Here is a 24169-nt window from a genome sequence, read left to right as displayed (position 1 = left end):
GCACATGCGCACACACACACACGCACACACGCACACACACACACACACACATTCACACACACACACATACACACACACTAACGCACACACACACATAAACGCATGCACACACACACACACACATACACACACACACACACACACACAAACGCATATGCGCACACACACATACGGACACACACACACACACTCACACACACACACACATACACACACACTAACGCACACACACACACACATAAACGCATGCACACACACACGCATACACGCATGCACACACACACGCATACACGCATGCACACACACACACACACACACACACACACAAGCGGTCACCACATCCTCAATAAGACTAGCTGACTTTGATGGATATCTCTCCCAGTGGTTCCAGCCGCTGCCGATTGCTCACCTAATGATGTGGAATATTGCCGAGATGAGGAGCTCGTTGTAGACGGCCACGGCCATGTAGCGCGGCTCGTGGAAGGCCGACGGGACGGTGCGCACGGTGTAGCACAGACACACGCCCCACAGCAGGAACAGGAACTCGGCTGCGGGGGAGACAGAGAACAGAGCACAACACTTTTAGAACCCCACCACCCAACACACTAACGAAGGCCATCAGGCCAAAAGGCAACACTTTTAGAACCCCACCACCCAACACACTGACGAAGGCCATCAGGCCAAAAGGCAACACTTTTAGAACCCCACCACCCAACACACTGACGAAGGCCATCAGGCCAAAAGGCAACACTTTTAGAACCCCACCACCCAACACACTGACGAAGGCCATCAGGCCAAAACGTTTGTTCGTTGACCCCTGCTGCTAAATGGAATAAAAGCAAGAAAGAAAGATTTTTGGAGTGCGACCATTCTGTGATTTTCTGTGAGTTCCCTGGATCACGCAACCACAAGAAAACAAACAGCAGAGCACAGTGTTTGCAAAGAAAAGAACCCCACCACCCACCCATCATTCAGAATCAAGATGCACTTTTTGGAATTTAACTTGTTATTTAGCAGGCTGATCTTATCCAGAGCCACTTAACGATGGACTAATTACAGGGAGTGTCCCCCTGGGGCAACTTGAGGTTAAGTGCCCTGCCCAGGGGCAGAATAGGGGATAGAGCTTATCACCTTCCACTGGTCCATTTGGGAGCCCAGATTCATAGCCAGTGGAGGGACACAATGCCGCTGTCTGCTCAGCATCTCTCTATCTCTCTAATGGGTTGTCATAAGGCAGCCTGTGTCTGGGATCCTGGGGCTGACAGCTGAGGACTACCTTGCACTTGTACCAGATGTCTTATCTTGTGGAATGGCTTAATGCCTCATGGTAAGCACTCTAGCGTAATTGACAGAGAAGTGGGATAAACAAATTGGCTTGTTTGGGAGTGGAAATAAATACACTTGAACAACAAAACGTCTCTTGCACAGTCGAGGAATAGCCACTTCTATTGTAGCCAATCTAAATGTAATGTAATCAATTTTTCATTTTACATACTGAATGGCTTGTGCAGGCTGATCATTGATTTCTTTCAAAGCGTCCACAGTGCGAGCTTGTGTTACAGCTCTCTCTCCACTCTCTGTCTTTGTCTCTCTCTGTCTGTGGTGAACACCTGCTCTGCTCTGCTGTCACCCCCGTCCTGCTCTCGCTGGGGCTATTTCCAGGTGCAGCGTCTCGCACCCTTGGAGAGCCCATGCATCTTCCTCCTGGCACCACCCACGGCTCTCGCACTGACCTGAGTTGGTCTTGTTTTTCTCTCTTGCGCGCTCGCTCACACACACACACACACAGAACAACAACAACAACCTCACACAGATGCCACACACACACACACACACACACACAGAAGAACAACAACAACCTCATACAGATGCCACACACACACACACACAGTGTGCACATACTGTAGATGCACTTGCATGCACATATACAACCACACACACACACACCCACCCCTCCTGTCCTGTCAGTAAGCTTGCTGCTGGCACCACAGCCTGCATCTGGCCCGGCTCTGTGCAGCCTGCGCCTCCCAGTGTTCCGCCTCCTGTGAGCTCGGATCCAATTATACAGCCTCTACTTCCACAGGGCCATACTCCCCATTAAGTGGACTCACTGCTCACCCCCACACACACGGCATTTTCTTTTATGAGAGGGGTGTGTGTGTGTGTGTGTGTGTGTGTGTGTGTGTGTGTGTGTGTGTGTGTGTGTGCGTGTGTGTGTGTGTGCGTGTGTGTGTGTTGGGGTGGGTGGGGAAGTGGTGGGTAGGGGAGGGTGATGCTAATAATCCTAACTGAAAAAAAACAATGTGGTGTTCTCTTTGACAATAATGCATTGGAAAAACACTAAGCAATCAAGGCTGTGTAACAACTACAATTTGCTCTTATAGCTTCTATTAGCCTAACCAACACAGCCATAGCTATTCAGGTACAGTATCATTCAGCCTAACATATGCTCTATCGACCTCCATGACCACAGAAATATTGAACAACAACAAATGCCCCAGGAATAAAACGAGGACCAAATCAGAAACTGGGATGCCAAATGCAGTGGTGCTACAGAGATGAGACTCACCGACAGCCATCATGTAGTCCCAGCGGTCCAGCAGGCACATGCTGAACTGCAGGCCCTCGGGAGTGGCGCCCACGTCGACGAGGGCGCGGTGCCAGTCGGGGTGCTGGGTCACCGTGGAGGTCCAGGCCACCAGGAACCAGCAGACCACCAGCAGGATGACCCCCAGCAGCCGCAGCACCCTGCAGCTGGTCATGTAGGGGATCCGCTGGGCTGTGCGCGACAGGAACACCTTGAGCACCCTGCAGCGGGGAGAGGGGAGGGGTGGGAGAGGAGGGGTGGGGAGTGGAGAGAGGGGAGAGCTGAGCTGTGTTATCCCATGCTGGGGCTTAGGGACATGTTTTAGGCAGCTTACAGCAGACCACTGCACACTGGAGAGACTTCCAAGCTGAGGCTGAGGAAATCATTGTGTGCTCAGCTGCTGACAGTGTGTGCCTGCAAAATACTTTTTCTTTTTCTTTCCTTCATTCTTTCTGTGTCTCTTAGCTTACTTCAATAGAAATGATAGCGGTACAAATGGACAATCTAAGGGTTCGTCACAGTTCAGAAATCACAAATGGGCGTTGATGATGAAGATGCCTAGACCTACCTGTACAACTTCAAAGTCACGGTTGTGTGTGTGTGTGTGTGCGTGTGTGTGTGTGTGTGTGCGTGTGTGTGTGTGTGCGTGTGTGTGTGTGTGCGTGTGTGTGTGTGTGCGTGTGTGTGTGTGTGTGCGTGTGTGTGTGTGTGTGCGTGTGTGTGTGTGTGTGTGCGTGTGTGTGTGTGTGCGTGTGTGTGTGTGTGTGTGCGTGTGTGTGTGTGTGTGTGTGCGTGTGTGTGTGTGTGTGTGTGTGTGTGTGTGTGCGTGTGTGTGTGTGTGCGTGTGTGTGTGTGTGCGTGTGTGTGTGTGTGTGTGTGTGTGCGTGTGTGTGTGTGTGTGTGTGCGTGTGTGTGTGTGTGCGTGTGTGTGTGTGTGTGTGTGTGTGTGTGTGTGTGTGTGTGCGTGTGTGTGTGTGTGTGTGTGTGCGTGTGTGTGTGTGTGTGTGTGTGTGTGCGTGTGTGTGTGTGTGCGTGTGTGTGTGTGTGCGTGTGTGTGTGTGTGTGCGTGTGTGTGTGTGTGCGTGTGTGTGTGTGTGTGTGTGCGTGTGTGTGTGTGTGTGTGCGTGTGTGTGTGTGTGCGTGTGTGTGTGTGTGCGTGTGTGTGTGTGTGTGTGCGTGTGTGTGTGTGTGCGTGTGTGTGTGTGTGTGTGTGTGTGCGTGTGTGTGTGTGTGCGTGTGTGTGTGTGTGCGTGTGTGTGTGTGTGCGTGTGTGTGTGTGTGCGTGTGTGTGTGTGTGCGTGTGTGTGTGTGTGCGTGTGTGTGTGTGTGTGCGTGTGTGTGTGTGTGTGCGTGTGTGTGTGTGTGCGTGTGTGTGTGTGTGTGTGCGTGTGTGTGTGTGTGTGTGTGTGTGCGTGTGTGTGTGTGTGCGTGTGTGTGTGTGTGTGCGTGTGTGTGTGTGTGTGCGTGTGTGTGTGTGTGCGTGTGTGTGTGTGTGCGTGTGTGTGTGTGTGTGTGTGCGTGTGTGTGTGTGTGTGTGTGCGTGTGTGTGTGTGTGCGTGTGTGTGTGTGTGCGTGTGTGTGTGTGTCAATAGGTCTACCGTAAACTGAAAACTGTGACTGAATCAGTAAGAGCATATGTCATCAACGGTGTGGTGGCGACACATGGACATATCCCTTACCACTGATTGACTCTTGTATAAATGAGGTTAATGAAGTGGCAGAAATTAGGAGTAATTAATAACTATTCAATTATTTCAGATGTAGAAAGTGCACTGAACTAATCAATTTGAACATTACAATAGCTGGGCCACAGAGCTTCAGGCTACCAGTGCTAACATTGCAATTATATCAACGCCTGAGGGAGAGACGATATGGAGACATCTACTGTTGAAGTGACTGCATTTAAGATGGATTCAAGTCATTCTAAGGACAACCTATAGTATCTGAAAAATCTCCTCACAGACTTCTGCTGTAATACTGGGATATAATCTGGTTTCAGTGACCACCTTTGACTAAGGCAAAAATGAAGTGGTCCCTAAAAAATGTGTTCAAATCAGGTCAAAGATATGCCACGTTGTTTATGAATCCTGACAAGACAGCACACAATGTGCATTCTATAAGTAAAAGCACCCAGCGGGAACATTAATATGAAGTAGTGTATGACTTGATGGTTGACTAACGACTTTCAAAATAGTCACTGTGCCACAACTGCCGACTATGCCTTTCACTATTTATAGGGCAATTAGAGAACTACCATGGGTGCAATTAAAAAGAATATTATTTGCTTGTCTCGGTACTAGGTCTTCATAATAAAGTCCAACGAATACTCAACGAAAGCTTCATTCTCTGCTCCGTCAAGGGGCATTAAACTCTGGCGATCACTTGCATAGGTAAGCACTTCCCCATCACAAAAACCCTAAATAAATCCAGCATTATGTCCCCTTCCCAATTTTGTTGTACTTCTAGAGATGCATAAATGATTTGCGGGCTGAGAGAACTCCTCTATAATTGAAGGAAGTGACAGCTACATCTGTGCCTCTTTCTCCCCCAATGGAGAGCAACTGCTACATCTGCCGATTTCACAGCGAGCGTCTTAATGTGCCAGCAGGGAAATCGCCCAGTCAGTGTAATCAAACACTGCTGCCGCCGCCACCACCACCGCCGCCGCTGCTGCTGCTGCTATACCACAACACCCAGCTGCCGTGCTCCTACACCCAGCAGAAAGATTCAATTAGCTCGCAGCCGTAGCCAGGCAGATTAATAGGCCCACATGCACAAGCACTGGCAAAGGCTTTCAGTAGTCATTACGTTTGGGGACGAAGATAAGGGCTCATTATCCAAAGTCATTTAAGTGTGTTGCCAGGATATAACTCTCGGCGTGCAATGGAGAGTGAGAGAAGGGAACATCCGGCTGACAGGGATGAGTGGAAACAAACAACAAAGGGGTGTCAAAAAACTCGGCAGAGAAGGATTTAACGACGGTGCTTACATAACCGTGTTTACATTCGGTGTGAGCCAGTTCTCGCTCACTTTCACGAAGCAATTGGAATTGGAAGCCATATTTAGTCACATTTTTGTACGACAGCAGGCAACAAAATTGCTGGCAACATTACCCAACGACACAAGGGAGCAATGAGAATATAGAGATGGCAGACAATTTACACTGAGTGTTGCCTGTATATACATCAGAAGGTGGAAAAAAGGAGACCTTTTCACATAAGTTGTGGTGAATGTAGGCCACTGTTTCCCCTGCATTGATGCATGGGGTGACCAATTGGTCCCAGCCAAGGTGAGGAACTCAAACCGAGCGAGTGAATCGGAGCATCTTCTGTCCTACCATCACCTCCTTCTCCTCCTCTATCCTCAAATATAGACACACAAACACATGCGCACGCACACACACACACAAACACACACACACACACACACACACACACACACACACACACACACACACACACACTCACTCACAGAGGCACATGCACACATCCCTCCTCCATTAATTAATCAGCGGATTTATTTTTAAACAAGTTGCACTAGAACTTGATGGACTCGTTAAAAATGAATAGAACACCACCACGGAGACTGCTGCACATCATGCCAGGAGCAGAGCAGAGGGAGGGAGAGCGCTGCTCAGGCACAGCCCAGTCCAGTGAGGGCAGCTTAGTGCATGTACATATCTGAGCAGTCCTGCCCCCTGCGCTCTCTGATAGGGCAGCAAGGTAAGGACTGAGCTGCTATTTTTGTCTTTCTGCCCTGCGAAAGAAAAGGTGGAAAAAAATGAAACGACAGAAACCTCCATTTCAGGGTGGGGTTTGCCTTGTTTAAATCTGAGTATGGAAAGGATTAGAACCTCTTTCACACATGTGTTCAGCGTTTTCGTCTTCCAGTTCCCTGACTGTAGTTTGTGCTTCAGAGCTGGTGAACTGGCCATAAACGCATCTGCGTGAAAAAAGCATGAAGAGTCTTCTGTGTGGTTATTCCTGTAAGCCGTCCAAGAACTCAAAATGGCACCCCATTAAAGACTACACAAGCACATAGCTGTGCTAGCGTGAGCGTAACCTGTGAAGCCGTCTGTGCTCACATCTATTGATTTAACAAATGCTTTTATCCAAAGTGACTCATGGCACTGAGAGGGGAGTCATTACTTCAGCTTCCTTGGATAGCGCAGATTTTTCCAGCATTTTCTTCTGCATTATAAGACCCCCTTCCTGCAACCCCCCACACACACACACACACACACACACACACACACACACACAATTTCCCACTGCTTCTGTCTCTCAGAGGCAGAACTGTTGACAGACACAGATGGGCTGGGTGGAGGGGGAAAAAAACGCCAGAACACAGTGCTGCAGACACCAAAGACACCAGACGAAGGTAGAGGGAGGGAGAGAGTGAAACAGGGAAGGAGAAAGAGAGAAAGATAGACATAGACAAAGAGAGAGAGAGAGACAGACAAAGAAATAGAGAGGGAGAGAGAGAGGGGGGTATCAAGCACTGAGGCATTTGTTCCTATGAACGTGAGAGCAGGAGACACACGGGACATAGGACATGGGGTGCCTTTGCTGCTGAGTAAAAAGGATTCTGTATCTCAGGGACACACAGACTAAGCATTTAAGGCTACGTTTATACGGTGACGATTATTCGCGTTTAGACGAGCATTCTCAGGGGGAAATCTTTATATATTCTTTATATATTTTATAATATATTTTTATAATACTCTTTATATAATCTTTATATATTTTATATGAAGACGCAAGAGTATGTGATATTCGATTGGATATGCATTCCAGACCGCTGGGTGGTGGTGTGATAGAACCCGGTACGTCACGCGCAGACATTCTAATTTGACAGTTTAGCCAGAGAGGTAATCAGGATCTTTGGTTTAGCCCGTTTAGGCGGAGACGCAACCCGGTAGATCTTCAAAACTCTACACTCTGGAAGGCGTCTTCAGATTTTTATGTCTTCAAGCCCGATGGCGGGGTCGCCGTGTAAACGAAAGGCACTTATGATAAAATATTTTGTCGTCTTCCTTCGCAATCGTTCTAGTATAAACGGCCCCTAAATCAGAGCCCACTGACAGGCCTCTAGTAGCGCTCCACCAGAGAGAGAGGGAGAGAAGTGGGGACGATGACGAGGAGGATGAGGGCAAAAGTAGACGGAGGGGAGGGCTGGTAGGGCAGGGAAGTTGGTGAGGGGCAAAGCTGACAGAGGTGTGGCAGATTCTCTGCAGGTCTACCCCATCTTACCCCACCCCGACAGACTCAGATAAAACTCGGAGCCAGGGAGACGCGGAGACGTTTCGAGTCATCGGATCAGACTTTTAAATCCCCCAACCACGCTCCGCTCCTCTGAGCCACATCCCCGTCACCGAGTGGCCTGCAGCTATCCGAGCCGCTCACAGGGGGAGGATCAGGCCCAGTCGGATGCGACATGTCGAGCTCAGGAAAAAACTGGCCCGGGCTAGGGTGGCGGTGACGAGGAAGGCTTTTGGAGGGAAAGGATACGGAAATCAGTGGGATTCCCTGTGGAGGTTACAGCCTACAAGCTATAGACGGCAGCCTTCAGACCGTCTGGGACCTTCATCTGAGTTTCTCCCCTTGTTTCTGAGAGACCTCCACCCGCTATGGAAATAAAAAACCCTGCTGTGGCCTAAGCCTGAATATGAATACATGCCTCCCCAGGAAGCCTCGCAGCAGCCTCCTCATACAATGACAAGGAAAACAATTGCACTTTTACTGCAATATGACTCAGCACTAACACAAGTGAAAACTTCACTTGCTAGCGGATACACCTGCATGGGTCTTCTGTTCTCACACAGTATTTTTAAGTTACATTCTCTGAATAATTGATTAATTGATAAAAGACATGAGTGAAATCTGACACTTACTGGAAAGTACAGAAGCAAGGCTCCACATAAAATGGCCTCCAGCAGAATCAAACCAGAGGCTCTTATTCTCTGAGAGAGGAAAGAGAAATGGCGCAAGTATGAATCACAAGCTACCACAAAGGCACATCAGTTGTAGTGTAAACAATGAACAAAAGTACACATATTTTTCTGTAGAAAGTTCTTTCTTCTCTTCCCAGTGTTAGATTGTTTCCATGGAGGGCCCTGTACCTTGTTCCGGCGGAAGTGGTAGACCACCACCATGCCGATGAAGTCCAGCAGCATGCTGAGGCCCTGGAAGGAGGCGATGGCCAGCCGCAGGGAGCCGTCCTCCTGGGCCAGGCAGGGGCTGTCGTCCCGGCAGAAAGGGCAGCCCTCCTGACAGGGCAGACACTTCCCGGACACCTCTGACTCATCCCGATGAGAGCCCCGCTCTTTACCTGAGTTGAATAACGACCATAATGTAAAAGGAAGACGCCACTGGAGAAGGGCCCGCTGTAGAATGGCTTATTGTGGAATTACAATCAAAACCATAAATACAAAAAACAATGAGGAAATTCAATGTGATCAAAAGCACTAGAGAGTAAGGTACCATGTTTTCCTCCACTGTTACTCAGTATCACTTTACTTGGATTGGCTGCCTACAGAGACCATCTGTTGAGATTCAAGTTCAGTATGTAAAATTAAATTGTTGTTGAACAATAACTGAACATCAGCTTAACCCAATATAACCCCTAGCCTTAACCTTAACCATACATTTCAGTACAATTACTAAACATCACCTTAACCAAACATAACCCCTAGCCTTAAAGGTGCCATGTGTAAGAATTGAGGTAAGAATATCCAAAAAATGAGCTACACACATCAAAAGAATGAGAAGAAATAAGGGTGATGATGTCATTTAAAAAATGACAAGGTATAGTGCTGCAGAGATATCAACCTGAATTAGCATGCTAAATTACTAGCCACAGCCCGACAGGTGTCAAATACCAGTTTCGGCCATGGGAGGCGGTATGCGGGCAACATAACCGCCAGCCAAACTACAATACACGTTTCTGTTGTTACTCTAGGGTAGACTAACTCACTTTCTGGAGGTATACTGCCCCCATCTTTTATGGAATGTGGAGTATGAATTTTTGATTGATGATCAATGATTTTTGGCAGACATTACACATGGCACCTTTACTTAACTTAACCATACATTTTAGTTAAGAGTGTCAACAAATCCTTTGTTAAGTGTGACCTGTGTACCATATACAGTACCTTTACTGGATGCACAGGATGCAGTTCAGTATTTTCTGCATATCACTCTGGAAAATGATTGTACTGACATAGAAAAGGGTGGTGATCATCATGTGTGTGTTTGTGTGTGTGTGTGTGTGTGTGTTTGGGGGTAAGAATTAGACCTTATGTTACAGAGATTCACCAGATTTATTTAACTAAATCACTTAACCATGTAATTGGTCTCGCAGAAAAACAAAAACAAAGATGCAATTGGCTCATAATTATATGTGGTATTCTTCATCCCCACAGCATTTTTAATCATGTTGGGTGCTCAGCCAGAGGCAATTATTCTCCCGTAATCCCCAAATGGTCTTTTTACTGTGTCTGTCAATCTCCATTTTTGTCCTCTGTCCCTGTGCCACCCGGCGTGGGTGAAACCAGCAGGATGCATTGCCACTGCCCTCATGCAGGGCTCTTAAGGCAGCAGCAGGAGCCACAGAGTCAGTCGTAACCACATTCCAATTTCTCTGCGCACAGCACGGCACGGCACGGCACAGCACAGCACGGCACGGCACGGCACGGCACGGCACGGCACGGCACGGCACGGCACGGCACAGCACAGCACAGCACAGCACAGCGGCACAGCGGCACGGCACAGCACAGCAAGGCACAGCACAGCAGAGCAGCTCCCATTCTGGCTGACGAGGCGCTGGGACGTGCACAATTGATGTCTGCTCCTCAGCTGTGCACTTCACGAGTGTCCATCCAAGAACTCCAGCAGTGCGAGGGCATGATTTGGGAAGCACTCCCGACAGCTCAGTCTAAGCTGCCAGATGAAGCCTCATCCTCAGTCCTTCCCTCATCTCTCTCTCTCTCTCTCTTTCTCTCTCTCTCTCATGCAAATCAAGCCCCTTTCTCTATCTCTTCATTAAGAGGCAGCGGAGTCTGAATGGTGAGTGACTCAGTAGCTATTTTTAGCTCTCTTCATGTTTATGAGTGCGCTCACGAGGTGGGCAGGGCCTGAGTAACACCCGCGGCAACAGCGAGCACTTCAGCACTGAGGGAGCCGGACTTCACTCCAGTCTTCATTCAATCATTTATTCTGAGCACTCTTTTATCTCTGTGATCTCCCCTGGTTAATTTGCTCTGATTATAACGATTGGTCGCTCAGCACCAGAACATCCATAAATGATCAAGGAGGCGATTTTTCACCCAGCGAGACCTCTGCGCTGAGTGTCTGAAGTGCGTTTTGGTCGAGGGTCACATCGTTTTCATGGGGAGAGGAGCGTTTTGAGCCGTGTTCTTCAGTGAGTGGTCAGAGAGAGGAAGGAGGACATGAGTGACTGCAGGAGGACGAGCCGGTGGCTTTGTGTGCCCCATGAGAGAGGAGGAGGAGGAGGAGGAGGAGCTGAGACACATATACAGACGACTGGGCTTTTAGAAATTCCTCTCACATTCTCTGTTTCCTCATGTGCATATACTGTTTCTCTACCTCTGGCTTTTTTATATCTCTCCCTGCAGCTCTCCCCACCCCACCCCCCTCTCTCTCACTCTCTCTCTCACACACACACACACACACACACACACACACACACACACACACACACACACACATACACACACACACACACACATACACACACACACACACACACATGGTTTGCCTTGGGCCAGTGGGAGTGCCCTGTGTCTCAGCACTCCCTGCTGTCACACACACACACACACACACACACATGGTTTGCCTTGGGCCAGTGGGAGTGCCCTGTGTCTCAGCACTCCCTGCTGTCCGCTGTGTGAACCCCCTTGCCTCTCCGCCGCTCTAATCCATGAGTCATGTCACACGGCACCTCCGGCTGCTCGTCTGCATCCATCGCTGACCTCTGCAGGACATATCACTTGTAGGGGGTGACAAACCCTGACCGGATTAGTCTGACGGTCTGCCAGGGAGAGGCCACAGCTCCAGCTTTTTTGGGGGTTGAACTGATAGTGGGGTAAATGGGGGGTGGTGGCTAGTCTGTGAAGCAGGGATCCAGTAAGAACGTCTTCTCCATTCACACAAGATCCTTACAATGACACCAAATCCCATGAACTACATGAAATGCAAGCAATCGTTAGCGATCAAATCAGTTTAATGACACTGTTTGGAGTGTCCTAAATGTAAGCGACGCAAAACAATCCTGCTTTTCTGAGCAGAACTTTTGCTAGACACCTCTCTAGTCTCTACTGTCTTTTCTTTTTCTTTTCTGTCTCTCGTGTTGCTAAGCTATTTTGAATGAGAAATAGGACACGATAGAAGGACATATTTAAAGGATTCAGTGTGGACAGAGCGCATTCAATGCTACACAGTGAGAAGAGCTAATCTAATTGTTAGCAGCTTCCTACAGGTGTACTCGGTTCCACTTGAAACAGAGCAGAATGTGGATGAAGTAAAGTGCAATCCACAATAAAGGTGAGGTGTCGTACTGTGAATTAGAAATAAAGTTGACTGATCGGTCAGCCTTTAAAGCTGTAATTAAGCCATAAAGGACCATTAAAAACGGATCAATAACTCCCCTTCCAATCTAGTGTTAATTTCGTCAGACGAGACAAGAGGAAATATGTTCGTCAACGACCTTTTTTTTCATGACTAAGACGAGACGATGACGAGACGGCAGTAATGTCCTGAAACACTGACTAAGACTATCTTAAGATGAATTATTGTTGACGAAAAAAAAGAGACTAAAATGTTTTGCATGAAATAAGAACTAAGATAAAATCTCTCTTCATTTTCGTCTACAAAATGAGAAGACAGAATATCTAGCTGTTATGTTTTCAAAATATTCCGAATGAGTTCATACGCAACAGCTTTCCTGTAGGCTAGTCTACGTGCTGTTGCTGCAACCCTGTGGCTGCAACACGAAACTACATGGAAGATGATGAGATTTCTGCCAGAGTTACCAACTAACTACCTAAGCTTTATGCCACAATGCTACATACCCAGAAGTTGAAGCTTCTCTCATACAAATTAACATCCACCAGAATGTCCATACGAAAATGTTCATCATGTAATGTCAACTATTTAACTAGTCAGACTGATGATGCAAAGTTTGCTAGCAAGTAAGCTAATATGGAAAGTTAAGCTAGCAAGTTAGCTATGGCTAAGATGGAGAGTCTGTTTGGGGAATGTGTTGTGTTTGGGCGCATATCGCCATCTAGCGAGGCGGAGTAAAACATTAATACTTTGGTCTACGACAGTGTTTCTCAAACTTTTTCAGTTTCAGGACCACTTAACTAACCCTAGCTAAAAAAAAAAAAAAAAAAGATTAGACCTACTTCAACAGTAGCCTATAATTAGTCTACACAATAGGCCTACTCACTGAACCACCTTGCTTATTGTCTTTGCACTTTGCTTATTGTGTGGATTCATACTGTATGATTTAAACTGGCATATCTTACATAGACAGTGTTGCAGAACTGTTTTTACATACAAGTTGGTTCAATATTGCAAACAACTCATCTATATTATATTTTACCACGTCTGCTCACGGACCACTTGAGATAGCTACTTGGACCACCAGTGATTCCCGGACCACACTTTGAGAAACACTGGTCTCTGAATATGACAGTGATCCAGTCAAATCTTTTACTGTCTATGGTCAAATCCCAGCCGAGCTATAACTGTAGCTCGACTTACCTGTGCATGTAAACATACTGACTGACAAAAAAATCAGAATGAGTAATTATAACAGACGAGTAGCCCTGTGGACACACAATATTGTTGGAAAATTGAGATGTGTGAAACACTATTTGACTCAAATGGTAATCAGAAATAATTTGTTATAAAAAAAGACTAAAATGTGTTGACTAAAACTGACTAAGACTAAGATACCATTCTTATGGCTAAAACTAGACTAAAATGACGAGACTTTTAGTTGACTAAAACTTGACTAACAAAAATGATATTTGAATGACTAGATATGACAAAGACTAAAAAGGACATTTCGTCACAAGACTAAGACTAAGACTAAATAGGTGACAAAATTAACACTATTCCAATTTCATCAGCAGCCATAACTGTCACTTTTCTGCCTCCTGTGGGGATCAAGCTGAAGCACAGGCATCCAATTGGCGTCATTAGCACTTATTTACTCTATAGCCTTAGTGAGTAAATGTGCATTGCACTCTGTATGAAGATAATGATCTGCGTAGAGCTGCCCGAATCTCTTCTGCTCCATCCTTGTCCTTCTGAGAGCTTGAAGTGTCCCTAAAGTTACTGTAGTTTACTTCCCTCTAATTAGAATCCTCTGTACTGATGCAGTCTCAAATCAAATGTTATTTTAAAGATGGGCACAAATGGATTGGATTTCCAATTGGGGGGTTTACTGCACAGAAGGCGTGATGTATTGCAATGTGTTGCAGTGTCACTTTAGGGTTGAGCAGGCTTAAATGGTTGAACAGATCTCTTGGTATCTATGGTCCAGTAAAATGTTGATTTATTGTTTACTATGGTTTGTTCTTACTGTTAGATGCATTGTGTTAGCATTAGCCTATTCTTTTGCTGCTAAATTGAGTGCATTCAGACTACATCCCTCACATTACATACCAAGGCAGCAATGGCTGCCATACAAATCCCTGAATCCTGCCCTCTGGATGGAAATGGAGATTTAGTGTCTTTATCAAGGACACTTTGACACACAGCTAGGAGCAATCTGACTCAAACTGGGAAAAACACAGCACCACCACTGTTACAATGGAACCACAGGACTGACAGGGTGTGTGTGTGTGTGTGTGTGTGTGTGTGTGTTTTCTGTGGGGTGAGGATTGGGGAGCAGTGGAAGGTGTGCATGTGCGTGTGTGTGTGTGTGTGTGTGTGTGTGTGTGTGTGTGTGTGTGTGTGTGGTGTGTGTGTGTGTGGGGTGAGGATTGAGGAGCAGTGGAAATTCTATGTGTTTGTGAGTGGGGCGGGGGATTGGGGGTGGTGGAAGGTGTGTGTGGTGGAAGGTGTGTGTGTGTGTGTGTGTGTATGACTGTACGGGTGTGTGTGTGGGAGGTTGGGTGAATGTGTATAGACTAGAGCATGGCTGTGAAGGGCAAAAAGGACTTGCTTTATTTAGTTTACATGTACATCATTGACGTCTTTCACAACCTATCATTCAAAAACATCACTCTAACCCTGACAATGTCATAGAGATGATGTCCACTATACCTTGTATGCTCTGTGTATTTCTCTTGAAGTTGTACATCATATATTTATTTCACATCTGGATTGCAATCTCACGCAATCTGTCAGTAACATATTTCATACTGCATAAAACACTCTAAATCTAAAATGGAAAGAAGCTAAGAGCAACAATAAGATTATAAGAAGAGCATCTAATTGGCACCTACTTGAAAAGCCATTGAGGGCCACTCGACTGGGATGGTAGAACCCTCTCTTGCACTGGCACTTGTACTTGTCCAGGACAAACCCATGGCCCATGATTGGCTTGCACTACAGCAGGGCAGAGAGAGAGAGAGAGAGAGAGAGAGAGAGAGAGAGAGAGAACGAGAACGAGAGAGAGGTGTTTAAAAAAAGGTGTGAGTAAATAAGACAGGATGAGACAAACAGAGATGGGAGATGAACGATGAGCCAGCCAACCTAGCCCAATATTTGAGTTTCTCAGATGATGCTTTGAAAATGGCAGGCTCTGGGTTGAGGCTGTCAGAGCACAAATAGGGTGAAATATGCTCTAAATGTCAACACAGGCAGAAATACGACAGATGCCTACATGTGTTTTTAGGACAGGCTGTCTTTTTCTGTGTTTTTTCTTGCTCTGTGATGTTAGTGGATTTCCTTTTGTTCTTTAAGACCCTTTAAACCAAAATCAGCATCTGGGTTTCCACATTCTATGTGCATTCATGAAAATTTGCCTCAATTATTTGCGCATCATTATGCGTTTCCATCTACATTTATGCAAGTTAAATATGGTAATTCTCCTTAGGGAAGAGTTCTGATCAGCTTCTGGATAAAAAACAAGGTTTATGGAAATATGCAGGTATAAATGAAACAAATGCAAATTTATGTGAATAAGTTGATTCCATCAACTTTAATCATGTTATAGCCTATGCGACTCTAGAGTTAATCCACATCCCCAAAGCAAATCAAATTTCTGAGTATTTTCTGAGAAGAACGTTTCAAGTTCTAAGTCAGGACTTCCTATTCAAATGGTACAAATCCCCATTAAAAAGTTGGATACAAACCCAACTTTTGATTTGTTTGGAAACACCTATAGGTTTGAAAACTATTTTTTGAAATATACTACTACTTGAGAAGTTTTAAATAGGAAAATTACCGGAAATCTTAGTCACTTTTAAACGTGGTGCTAACAGGGGTGATGCTAATGGTCTAATCCGATTCCATGATATGACTAATTAGCTGATCTGCCTGGCCGAAGAGTTGTGCTAATTATCTGCTGATTTAATGAGTGGTTGGAACAATATGTGGTAGACTACCTAAAAACTGCTTTCTGCAGTAGATTAACATAAGATGCATATTTTGTGCACTTAACACAGGTGTTTTCACTAATTATGACCGCCCGCTTTGTGGGCGGCGGTCATATAGGTTTAGTCAGATTTTTTTTTTTATTTTTTTTTTTTTTTCTTTTTTCAGATGCCCAAATTTCCGTCAATGATTCCCGGGACACTGAAAGACCCGGGGTACACGAAAACTTGGTGGACATGTAACCCCACATGGATAGCATGGAACCATCGTTTTTCGTTTTGATCTGTAGCCCCCTCCGCTGAATTGGACCCCGAAAGGAGGGTAGGGCAGACACAGTTTTCTGTGAATATCTCGAAAACCGTAGGGTTTAGGAGGACCATTTTTTTTTTGTATGTTGATCTCAAGGGGCCATGTCAACCCATTCCATAACCACTCATTTCATGTATAGCGCCACCTAGTTAAACACAAAAACGTAAAAATGAGGTGGTGTAATTGAAGGTATCTGTGACCTAACATAGTCAAAACTGCACAAAATTGGAAGTGTAGGATCATTATGACACCCTATGTATGCACGCCAAGTTTTGTGGAATTCCGTTCATGGGGGGGCCACACAATAAATTAATTTATGTTACTATACACCAACTGGCCTGTAGGTGGCCGGAGACAGTTTTCTGTGAATATCTCGAGAACTGTAGGGCCTAGGAGGTCCACCTTTTTTTTGTATGTTGGTCTTAAGGGGGCATGTCAACCCATCCCATTACCACTTATTTCATGTATAGCGCCACCCTAGTTAAAAAAAAAAATTAAAAAAAGCAAAAATGAGGTGTTTTCATCTCAATATCTCTGGCTGACAAGGTCAAAACTGCACGAAATTAAAATAGTAGGATCATTATGACACCCTCTGAATGCATGCCAAGTTTTGTGTACTTTCGTTCATGGGGGCCTTACAATAAAATAATTTATGTGTACATTTAGTGGCGCATACACCAACAAGGATTCCGGGACACTGAAAAGACCGGGGTACACAAAACTTGGTGAGCATGTACCCCCACATGGATAGCATGGAACCGTCATTTTTCGTTTTCATCTGCAGCCCCCCGCTGGACTGGACCCCGAAAAGGAGGGTAGGGCAGACACAGTTCTCTGTGAATCTTTTATGGTATGTTGGTCTCAAGGGCCCACATCAACCTGGCTCATAATCACTCATTTGTGATTTGCCCCGGTAAAAAAATGAAAATCAGTAGGATTAAAGAAAAGCCAAAATAAATATTCATCATCATCATCATGGCTGCATTTTCAGTATTGGCGAGAAGTAGTCGATTTGTCCACTAGATGGCGATCGTTGCAGTGAGGCGTAATTTTGTTGGAAGTTAAAAGTGGGTTGGAAAAACAATGGGAGCTTCATACAAGGACTGTAATTTATTCCAGCGAACATCTAATAAGGATAGGACGATGTTCACATGAAGTGTAATTCCCATTTCTTCTTGAAGCTAAATAAATCTAAGGATGTTTCTCGGACATGCTTGGTTTTACCGCAGGCACGTTAATCTTGTAATATCAATAAGGACCTAGGTAATGTTACCGTTAAGCGTTGGTTGAGTGATGGAGGCATTTGATTGATTGCATTTGTAGAAAACTATAAATGCGGTTATACCAAACAAATTGATAGCAGCACTGTTTGTATCTTTCGACTGTCATTTATTGCACGTGCTACAAAATCATTCTGTGCAATGGAAGATTTACCAACGTTACACCGGTCTGATACAGTTTTGCCTATACATGCGTGAGACTGAGACGCCTGTTTATTTTGTTTTGCGTGCAGGGTGTGAGAGGGGAATCGATGTGCTTTGATTACAGCTTGGTAGTTGTAGTCTGTGAAGTATCCAAACAATGACACCTTCATTTCATTATGGCTGCTTTAGCAAAACACCTTAAGCTACTGTGTAGTGGGTCCCATTTAGAAGTGGCTACTTCATTCGCGCTTTCCTTGACTCATGGAGCTGCGTGAATGTTGATACTGTAAGGCGTAAGCCATTGGTTTCCAAAGGAGATTTTATTTGTGTCGCCAGCATAGCCTATTGACAATTTATGTTGTCAATAGGCCTACCTTATAATCCTACCTGTAGCTTAGGGAAGCTAACAACTTTCTATTAGGATCTAGTTTGTTAGTTACCGTTTTGTCATAACTCCCTGATGCATTTTTGCATTTAGAATAGCCAGAGCGTGTATATCTCAATCGGAAAATTAAACAATATCGGGTGCCTATGGACTAGGCTGGGTGAACCCAGCCTGATCTGCCCGGCTTTTTTTTTTGATTTCTTAAAAGATTGAGCTTGGTCTGATGAAAGCCAGACTAGCCATGGACCTCAGTTAAACAATGCAAGGGAACATGAATCAGCCTATATTTGCACTAACAATAACGGACAAAAGCTTTTCAACTTTGGCCCGTTAAAATGTGTATGAACAGTCTAGCGACGCATTTCATCAAGGCCCATTTGGACATGTCAGTTATTTGCACCACTGGTTAGATGTAAAACAGCATTTCGTTTCAGACTAGGCTACTGTTACTTAATTTGTGCATTAACAATAACGTTTCAGACTACTGTTACTTAATTTGTGCATTGACAACAAAAGTATTACATGAACTAAAGATGACTAAAATCTTATGTAGAAGAAGAAACATTCACAAAAAACCATCCATCCAAAAATGACCTTTGTTTTTGATAGCTGTTGAAAACGGCATGGAACTGACAGAGATGTTTTTGTTTATAAATACATAAAAAATAAATAAATAAATAACATTATGCTGATACCTTTTGCTTTTCCCAAATACAATGTAGCCTACAGGTGTAAGTGACCTTTCATCAATCCAGTTGCAATGGATGAACTGTGATGAACTGCCCTACTTGTGATTGTTTAGAGATTTTAAAGGTTTTAGAACAATTCTACATCTTCTTTGGCTATTCTACAATCTATTCACCTTTTCAGCACCAGTAGGGTACTTTTCTGTGCAGCCCAGACACACACACTCAGGCATGCCAAACAAGCATACACAAAAGTTTCAAGAGTGGGGGATGGAGTAAAATATGGAGACAAATTGAAGTGTGATTTATTTTCGCGGAACGGATGTACAGGACTGAGCGGCGGTCATATTTTGTACCGCTATGCGGTACATCTAGTTAGCTCATCTTTCTGGCTGATGAGTAGTGCTAATTAGAATACCGGTAAGCTGGTTTAGTGAATAGTTGGAGCAGATGCGGTAGTACCTGTCTCTGGCAGTAAGGCAATCTAAAACATCTGGGTTTGTCTAGTCCACATTCTGGGTGGTGTTGTTATCAAATGTCGGGCGCTTGGTGCAAAAATGCAGATCTTATGTATCAGTCATGGGTGTGTTTTGGGCGTAGCGTCCTTTAAACCAAGCAAGCAGCGCCACTTCAAACAGCGCATCGGTATTTTGATAGTCAGCGGCGCATTTGAAGGAATCTGCCATGCTGGGTGTGTCTCTCCCTGGCTTGGCCCTGCGTGGGTAATCTGGCCTGCATTGTCTGCTGCTGCTGCTGCTCTGTGTCGCCTTTATGGAGCTGTTGCGGTGGGCCGTGCAGGGCTAATTGGTGGGATGATGAGAGGGTGTTTAAAATCACCGCCTTCAGTCTCCTCGCTCTCTTTCTGCTGCTCAGGTATGACGACGAAAGGCTGGCTGCGGTCCTCGCTCCTTGCCCGTTTACCTTTTGGCCTTAATCTTACACATACTGATATGCACAACACTTTTGGTTGACTTCCCACTTACTGAGATCTGCAAATCATTCGATAATAAACCAGCATATTCTTTAAAGGGACACCAGGCAAGCCTGATGCTTTTTCTCTATGAAACTCCCCCTCGCTTGGTCTGAAGCTCTTTTCTTTTTTTTTGCGTCTTCCGTCAAGGGTTTTCGCTGCTTCTTCGCCGGCTCTGCCATTATACACACGTTTGCAACAATCTCTAGCGTTTTGTTAGCCTGCCTCTGTGCTGTAAACTGATCCTGCTTCGGTCGGCGGGTAGGATACACCGAACTTGCAAGTGGGATATTCTTCCTACAGCAGTAGGGGCGGGCGAGAGAGCTATCATTCGCCACGTAATGAGTCATTTAACCATATACCGACTTACGAAGATGATTAATTAACACAAAAACGTTGCCTGGTGTCCCTTTAAACAGTACATTCAGTGTGGTCTCCCCTATGACAGCTGTACTTTGAGCCAAGTGGTCCTGACATCCACTTAACCTTGCTTTACTAAAACCTAGAGTAGGGCCTATAGCCTACACACATCTGCACTCGTCTATTATTTGAACTCATAGGCAAAGTGAAACTTTCACTATTGACTGACAATGGGTTACCATCGAAAACATAGCCTGAAAAAAGCAACACTTACCCCAATAATGTTCGAATGACTGAATAAAAAATCGAAGGACATTTATCCTGCAGAGGAGTTGCTGCTTACATCTAGTGACAGTGCGTCTTCAACTGTGCTTCACTATAGACTAGGTTTTTCTTGGTCAGTGTCGAAATGCTTTTTAGATGGTGTAAGATAGCGATTTTTAGATAATGCACCAGACCACACCTTATGTCAGTAATTGCCACATCCCTGGGCGCATTGTTTAATAAAAGAGAAGGGCATGGCAAAATATTTGAGTATAAGATAAACTTTGCGTTGTGATAAGAATACACTATGCGCTGCGTTTCTGATCGTCAAAATAGGGCCCAAAATCCATTATGATATCCCAAAATTAAATCGTTTCTTCTTTCTGTTGTTTGTTAGCACACCAATGTACTGGCAAATGCTGGAATGCTGATGCATACTTAAATGTCACTGTCTTCAGAGCCAGTATAGCAGAAGTCACTATGATTTAAACCTCGCACAGGCAGAACACTTCCCTTTGTGATAGGAGCAAGAAAGCCCAGAACATCTTGCACATTTCACCAGCAGCCCTGCAAGTCTGGAACACTCAATCTGAAATAAATAGAGCAGGGATCAGAGGGAGCAGCAATTGATCCAGATCAAGGCAGGCCTGCCTCTGCTTAGGCTGAAGGTCTAAGCAGTGCCTTGCTGATTTCGCTAAAGAGTTCAGATCCTAATTTCAGGATGAAAAAACATCCGAGACGAAAGGACTAATGAGATCTCAGGGACTCCTAGGGCACTAGCGGTCCTGCTCTAAGAGGGGTTTTAACTCAATAACAATGTCAGGAGGAGATGGGGAGATGAGACGCAAACACTTGCGCTTGCGCAGCATTGTGTACACATCTCAGTATCTGTTTACAGTGGTGCACTGGCTGGCAGGCGATTGGGAAAGGCAATGAAAAGGTGCTGCGGAAACCGGCTGTGAAAGTAATGACACCTATTTACTGCACGGAGCAGCAGGACTGGACTCAAATCAGTGTTTACAGACAAATCAGTGCATGTTCAAATGTAATAATATGGAAACCTATACGTTTAACTGTTTAAAGACTTTAACAAATGAAATGAAATACTGTAAGATGCAAGCAAGTGTAAATCATGATGGTGCCACTGGTTAAAGGAGTCATGCCATACACTTCTTAATTATTCTAGAACATTCCCTAAGAAACATGAGAGCAGTTTCTATGTAGAAACCATGCACTTTTCTAATTGGCCAATGCTCTATGACTATGTGATTTCTGTGGCCATTACATGCAGGGAAGCTTACAGTCTACTTTGGAAAGCTAGTGAACATCCTCTCGTCACATCGACATACCTTATTTCAAAGCCAACAAGACAAAATTGTTTCCTACGGCAAGGTACCATCTTGCAGCTACCTACAGCTGCCTTATCTATGCATAAGTACACCCAGAGCAGCTGCAAAGGCATGGGGCCTTTCCTCTCTGGACGGGAGAGTGGGGATATGAGGTTGACTACCACACAGAGAGGAGACTGAGTGAAAGTACACACCAGGGTCCCCTCAAGCTGCTCACTATGCGCTCACGGTCAGAAGGGGTCATATGAAACGGGGGAGTGGGTCAGGGCTGGGGATAGCTATTCCCGCCACACTGTCAAATACACTAAAAATACACTTCCGTTGGGTGAAGGCTGCAAGTGCATTACTTGGCCTCCCCTGTGGATGCCCAGTGTGTTTGGATCTGTATGGTCATTTCGCAGAAGAGTCTCTGGTATGCAACAACCTTTGAATGGGGCTTTGAATGCACATAGCAACAACAGCCATGAACCTGTTTCATCACAAACTCTACAGGCATTCTGAAGATACGACAAAACATATAATTCCGCTCAAATCACTTCTTCACACAAAAACCATCACACACCCAACAACATCCGCTGCGCGTCGGGGTTCTGTTCACCCTGTCGGGACTTATTTTCTGATAATTACCGGGGGACAATACATTATCCCTTACTAATCATGTCTCAAATTGATTCTGTTAACTGGGCTAAAAAAAGCATAGCATTATGTATGAAATATAATCGCTGACTGTCTGTATCAACATTCACTTTGTATCATACTGTTCAGGAACATTCTAATCAGGCAGAGAGCTGGGTGCCTCTCTTCTGTGCACTGGGCCTTTCCTCGTCTGTTTCTCGTTCCTCAGCTGTGCCTGGCTTGGACATGCACAAGGAAAAAAGCCAGCCAGCTGGCTGAGATCCACACACAGATCTATAAATAAAGCTGAAAGCAAGAAACCCTAAAAGCAGTACAATCAGGCGTGCTCCCTGTGGAACGGAGACTGTCTCCCCCTGAATTCCCTGTGATATGAAGGGAAAGGCTCCACTGACTGATGAGGCCGTTTAAAAGCTATCAAAATGGTTGCCGTTGCTGCTGGCGTATTTGGAATGGTGCATCCACACATAATTAATTTCTGGCTGAAGCCTGCCTGATGGATTCACGAGAGAGCCAGACTCTCTTTGGCAAGGACATGCAGTATTTCTATGATCTATTTCTCCAGGTAGATCTCTTGGGCCACAGAATGGGACAGATGGCTGAAGCTCTTTCTATGAGCAAACATAACTCAGCACATCTTTTAAAGAAAGGAGATGGCCACAGCTGACAGCCAGACATGTCATATGAAACCTTTGCTTCCTTTTGCTTAACAATTAAGCAAAAGGAAGGCGTGCATCTCTACTGTATGTACTGTATGTATGAATGCATGAATATATGTGTGTGTGCGTGTGTGAGAAATAGAGAGAGTATCTTGTATTTGTCTATGTGTAGGTATGTGTGTGTGTCTCTGTGTGTGTCAGGATAGTTTAGTTGTGGAAGTGGAAGCAAAGCAACTGGGTTTGTACTGTTCAATCTCATCTATTATTGGAAGTCACCACATTTGGAGATGGAGGTGTTGTGTATCTGTTTCATTATTGTCAACAGAGTCATATTACTGTATCATGTCCGAGCAGTTGTTACATCTGTACACCTTATATTTATTCTGAATTGACGCAAATGGAATTCAAATTATATATGTATGCACGTATGTATGTATATGTATGTATATATATGTGTGTGTGTGTGTGTGTATGTGTATGTGTGTATGCATTTATGTAGATGCTGTATATGATACATCCCACAATATGTTGTTGAGGCTATACCCCTGTTCCCTACTGTATGCAGTCACACTTTCACTGGCATACTCTGAGAATAACTCCACTGGTCTTTGTGAGCTTGAATGAAAATCAATACGGAAGGCCATAGCGTTGGATCCAGCTCAACGTGCTGTTTTTTCAAGCAGACCTTTCCATGGGAACTGCCAAAGAGGTTCATTTTTAATGACAGTGACCTGAATTCAGTCATGGTGATTATTAAGAATAATATAGTAGCTCTCAGGTAGACACTAAACACCTCCATAGTACACACTCCATCCACTGGAGTAGAGGGGCATTGATCTCCCTCGAGAGCTCTGTAAAAAAGAGGTCAGTTGAGAGATTTGTGTCTGAAGTTTCAATCTAGAGTGCATACAAGCATCTGGGAGAAACCTCATTTTCTAACCAAGGCAACTAGGGGAAATTGCCCTAATC

The 24169-nt window shown here is 45.0% G+C and overlaps 1 protein-coding gene across 1 annotated transcript in view; it reads right to left on the bottom strand.

The window, feature by feature from the left end:
- gpr158b (G protein-coupled receptor 158b) overlaps window positions 1–24169 on the bottom strand; it is a 56831-nt gene that overhangs the window by 12518 nt on the left and 20144 nt on the right. The window contains exons 3-8 of the mRNA XM_048259275.1: window positions 15069–15171; window positions 8709–8917; window positions 8481–8549; window positions 3156–3181; window positions 2570–2808; window positions 410–548 (exon numbers count right to left, since the gene is read on the bottom strand). Coding sequence (XP_048115232.1) covers window positions 410–548; window positions 2570–2808; window positions 3156–3181; window positions 8481–8549; window positions 8709–8917; window positions 15069–15171 — 785 coding nt within the window. The remainder of the gene's footprint in view (window positions 1–409; window positions 549–2569; window positions 2809–3155; window positions 3182–8480; window positions 8550–8708; window positions 8918–15068; window positions 15172–24169) is intronic.

Source organism: Alosa alosa, chromosome 1 (genome assembly GCF_017589495.1).
Source record: "Alosa alosa isolate M-15738 ecotype Scorff River chromosome 1, AALO_Geno_1.1, whole genome shotgun sequence".
NCBI lineage: Eukaryota > Metazoa > Chordata > Actinopteri > Clupeiformes > Clupeidae > Alosa > Alosa alosa.
This window is presented reverse-complemented; position numbering and strand designations above follow the sequence as displayed.